This window comes from Vanellus vanellus (genome assembly GCF_965231255.1).
Source record: "Vanellus vanellus genome assembly, contig: HAP1_SCAFFOLD_1683, whole genome shotgun sequence".
In the NCBI taxonomy this organism is placed as follows: Eukaryota; Metazoa; Chordata; class Aves; order Charadriiformes; family Charadriidae; genus Vanellus; species Vanellus vanellus.
The window spans coordinates 5796-10758 of record NW_028127178.1 but is presented as its reverse complement, the minus strand read 5'-3'; the positions used below and the strand labels follow the sequence as shown (position 1 = coordinate 10758).

The 4963-nt window shown below is 63.6% G+C and overlaps 1 protein-coding gene across 1 annotated transcript; it reads left to right on the top strand.

Moving 5' to 3' along the window:
- Positions 1-884: 884 nt before the first annotated feature.
- On the top strand, positions 885-1871 carry LOC309685436 (free fatty acid receptor 3-like; the record flags this gene model as incomplete). Its single annotated transcript, XM_082501206.1, has 1 exon — positions 885-1871. The coding sequence occupies one exon, from the start codon at positions 885-887 to the stop codon at positions 1869-1871; it is 987 nt and encodes a 328-aa protein (XP_082357332.1).
- Positions 1872-4963: the final 3092 nt, after the last annotated feature.

Below are 4963 nucleotides of genomic sequence, written 5' to 3'. Positions count from 1 at the left end.
AACCCCCCAGAGACCCCACACCCCACCGGGGACCCACCTCAGGACCCCCAAGAACTCCCCACAGACCCCACACCCCACAGGTGACCCACCACCCACCTCAGGTCCCTCAGGAACCCCCTCAAGACCCCACCTCAGACCCACCACCCACCTCAGGTCCCTCAGGAACCCCCTCAAGACCCCACCTCAGACCCACCACCCACCTCAGGTCCCTCAGGAACCCCCTCAAGACCCCACCTCAGACCCACCACCCACCTCAGGTCCCTCAGGAACCCCCTCAAGACCCCACCTCAGACCCACCACCCACCTCAGGTCCCTCAGGAACCCCCTCAAGACCCCACCTCAGACCCACCACCCACCTCAGGTCCCTCAGGAACCCCCTCAAGACCCCACCTCAGACCCACCACCCACCTCAGGTCCCTCAGGAACCCCCTCAAGACCCCACCTCAGACCCACCACCCACCTCAGGTCCCTCAGGAACCCCCTCAAGACCCCACCTCAGACCCACCACCCACCTCAGGTCCCTCAGGAACCCCCTCAAGACCCCACCTCAGACCCACCACCCACCTCAGGTCCCTCAGGAACCCCCTCAAGACCCCACCTCAGACCCACCACCCACCTCAGGTCCCTCAGGAACCCCCTCAAGACCCCACCTTAGACCCACCACCCACCTCAGGTCCCTCAGGAACCCCCTCAAGACCCCACCTCAGACCCACCACCCACCTCAGGTCCCTCAGGAACCCCCTCAAGACCCCACCTCCACCCCACCCCACCCCACCCCACCCCGGCAAGATCCCACCCGCCATTGGCCAACTCAACCCCAACCCTCGAAGAAGCCCGGCCACCGCCCCCCACCCCCTCTCCAAGTCCAGCAGCTCTGGGCCCCCATGTCCACCCCACCCTTCGCCATCAACCACCGCCTCTGCTTGGCCGTCTACGCCGCCGCCTTCGCCGTGGGGCTGCCCCTCAACCTGGCAGCCCTGGTGGCCTTGGGGAGGGCGGCCCGTCGCCGCCGCCTCCTCCCCGCCGAGGTCCTCCTCCTCAACCTCACCGTGGGCGACCTGGCCCTGGTGGCCTCCTTGCCCATCCGCATGGCCGAAGCGGCCTGGGAGGCCACCTGGAGGCTTCCCCCGGCTCTCTGCCCGCTCTTCGTCTTCCTCTTCTTCACCAGCGTCTACCTCACCATCCTCTCCCTCACCGCCCTCAGCGTGGACCGCTACCTCCGCGCCGCCTTCCCCCTCCGCTACCGCCGGTGCCACCGGGCCACCCGCGGCGCCGTGGCCGCCGCCGTCGCCTTCTGGTTGGCCGCTTTGGCCCACTGCAGCGTGGTCTACGTGGCCCGACCCAACGCGGCGGTCAACGGCACGGCGTGCTACACCCGTTTCGCCGGGCCTCAGCTGGCCACCTTGCTGGCCCTCCGCTTGGAGATCTTCTTGGTGCTCTTCTGCCTCCCGTTGGCCGTCACCGCCTTCTGCTACGGCCGGTTGGTCTGTATCGTGGTGGCCCTTCCCACGGCGGCGCCGGGGAGGAGGCGGCGAGCGGTGGCTTTGGCCTCGGCCACGGCGGTGGCTTTCGTCCTGTGTTTCGCCCCTTTTAACGTCTCCCACGTGGTGGGGTACCTCCGGCGGGAGAACCCACCGTGGAGAGCCTACGCCGTGTTGCTCACCACCTTCAGCGCTTGCCTGGACCCTCTCATCTTCTGCTTCTCCTCCGCCGCTTTGAGACAGGGTCTCCAGAGGGTTTGGGAAGCGGTGGGATTTGGCCGGCGCCGGGCCGGGCGTCAGCCGCCGGTGGGGCGGGAGGAAGGTCCGGGTGAGGGGGTTGGACGTGAAGGATCTGGAGGATCTTCGCGTCAACGGGGAGAACGGCGCTGAGGTGGCGGCATCTGGGGGGCTTCGGAGCTGAGGGAACCCAACCTGGGAGGCGGCTTTGGGTGGGGGGTGGGGGGGGTGGTTGTGGGGCGCGTGGGTGGGTGGGGACGGTTGGGGTGAGATGAGGAGATGTTGGGTGGTTGACGCAAAGCCAAGCTGGAGCTTGATGAGCCCATGGAAGGCTTCCGTGGGCCGGGCTGGGGGTCGAGGTGGGGTCAGCTGAGGTGTGGGGTTGAGGTGGGGCCAACAGAGACATTGGATTGAGGTGGGGTCAACCCAGAGGTTGGGTTGGGGTGGGGTCAGTGGAGATGTTGGGTTGGGGTGGGGTCAACTGACCTTGGGTTGAGGTGGGGTCAATGAAGATGGGTTGAGGTGGGGTCAACTGACCTTGGGTTGAGGTGGGGTCAGCTGAGACGTCGGGTTGAGGTGGGGTCAACGGAGACGTTGGGTTGAGGTGGGGTCAACGAAGACAGGTTGAGGTGGGGTCAATGGAGACGTTGGGTTGAGGTGGGGTCAACGGAGACGTTGGGTTGAGGTGGGGTCAACGAAGACGGGTTGAGATGGCGTCAACGAAGACGTTGGGTTGAGGTGGGGTCAACGAAGACGTTGGGTTGAGGTGGGGTCGATGAAGATGGGTTGAGGTGGGGTCAACGGAGACGTCGGGTTGAGGTGGGGTCAACGGAGACGTTGGGTTGAGGTGGGGTCAATGGAGACATTGGGATGAGGTGGGGTCAACAGAGATGTTGGGTTGAGGTGGGGTCAATGAAGATGGGTTGAGGTGGGGTCAACAGAGACGTTGGGTTGAGGTGGGGTCAACGTGGACGTGGGGTTGAGCTGCTTCTCCCCTCCCCCACCCCCCCACCCCCCCTCCTCCTCCGCTTCTGAGCTCACGGGGCGGCGGCCAACGGGTGTCTCCGCCATCGGGGCCCCTTCCAGGAAAGAGCCAATCGGGTGAAAGGAGAGCGGGCGAGAGCCAAGTAGGGGGGAGGGGGGAGGAGCCAATGGGGTGGAAGAAGGTCACAGGGTGCGGGAACCGGGTTCTGCCGCTCCCATGATGCCCTGGGGCAGCGTCCCCTTCCCCGGTGCCCCATGTCCCCGTGTCCCCGTGTCCCCCTCCCCCCTCCCCCCCATGATGCTAAAAATAGCTCCGCCTCCAGCGGGGGAGGGGTGGGAGAGGTCAACGAGGGGTGGGGGAGGGGTGGAGGGGGGGTCCCGAGCTCTTCCCACGCCCCTCCCCCACCCCACCCCCAATGCCGAAGAAGAGGCGCCCAATTCTTGAGGTCATTGGAGGGGGGAGGGGGGGGATGGGCAGAGGGGCCTCTGGGGGGTTGGGGGAGGGGTGGGGTGGGGTGGGGGAGGGGGACACCCACCCCCCCCACCCCCCCGGATGTGTGGGTCCCTCCCCGCTGACGTCACCCCCTCCCCCCCCCCCCCTCCCCCCCTCGGGGGACCACGTCGGCTTTTGGTTGCGGTCGGGGGAAACATCAAACTTCCTCCACGATGACGTCATCAAAACCACTTCCCCCCCCCCACACCACCACCACCCCCCCTCCCCCACCCCACCCCTCCCCCCCCCCCCCCCCCGGGGACATCTGAGTCCACTTTGGGAGTGGGAAGTGGCGGTGGAGGAACGTCGGAGGATCGGGTCCCCACGGGAGGAAGGTGAGACCACCCCCCACCCATCCCCCCACCCCCGCCCCACCCCCCGACGCCCTTTTGGGGAGGTGGGGTGGATTAAGGGGGGGGGGAGGGGGACACCACTGGGGCACCGGGGGCTTCTCCAAGTCCCCCCTCTCGGGCCGTGGGTTGGATCGGGAGAAGCCTCCTGAGATGTTGGGGTTCCTCCAGAGATACTTTTGGGGTTCCTCCGGAGATATTTTGGGGTCCTCCTCAGACGTTTCGGTTCCTGCAAAGATTTTTGGGTTCCTCCTCAGATATTTGGGTTCCTCTGGAGGCGTTTGGGTTCCTCCGGAGGTATTTTTGGTTCCTCCTCAGATGTTTCGCTTCCTGTGAAGATATTTGGGTTCCTCCTCAGATATTTGGGTTCTTCCTGAGATACTTTTTGGGTTCCTCCTGGGATGTTTGGGTTCCTCTGGAGACATTTGGGTTCCTCCTCAGATGTTTCAGTTCCTGTGAAGATATTTGGGTTCCTCCTGAGATATTTGGGTTCCACCAGAGATATTTGGGTTCCTCCTGAGATGTTGGGGTTCCTCCAGAGATACTTTTGGGGTTCCTCCAGAGATACTTTTGGGGTTCCTCCGGAGATATTTTGGGGTCCTCCTCAGATGTTTCCGTTCCTGCAAAGATTTTTGGGTTCCTCCTCAGATATTTGGGTTCCTCCTGAGTTATTTGGGTTCTTCCTGAGATACTTTTTGGGTTCCTCCTGAGATATTTGGGTTCCTCCGGAGATACTTTTTGGGTTCCTCCTGGGATGTTTGGGTTCCACCAGAGATATTTGGGTTCCTCCTGAGATGTTTGGGTTCCTCCTGAGATACTTTTTGGGTTCCTCCTGAGATACTTTCTGGGTTCCTCCTGAGATGTTTGGGTTCCTCCTGAGATACTTTTTGGGTTCCTCCTGAGATACTTTCTGGGTTCCTCCTCAGATATTTGAGTTCCTCCTGAGATGTTGGGGTTCCTCCCCGACCCACAGCACCCACCTGGGTCCTTCCCCCACCCCCCTAACCTCCCCCAACCCTCTTCTGGGTCCGCCTCTCTCCCCCAGGTTTGTCCTCCAGCCATGTGGATCCTCGCCGTCTACATCCTCACCTTCACCGTGGGCTTCCCGGCCAACATCTTCACCTTCGCCACCCTCTTGGGCAAAGCCCGACGGCGCCTTTCCCCCTCCGACATCCTTCTCCTCAACCTGACGGCCGCCGACCTTCTCCTCCTCCTCTTCCTCCCCTTCAAGATGGCCGAAGCAGCCGCCGACCTGACTTGGCCTTTACCCATTGTCCTCTGCCCGGTGGCCAACTTCTGCTTCTACTCCAGCATCTACCTCAGCAGCCTCTTCTTGGCGGCCCTCAGCGTCGAGAGGTACTTTGGGGTCGTCTTCCCCCTCCAGTACAAGGACAGGAGAAGACCGGGGCGGGTGATGG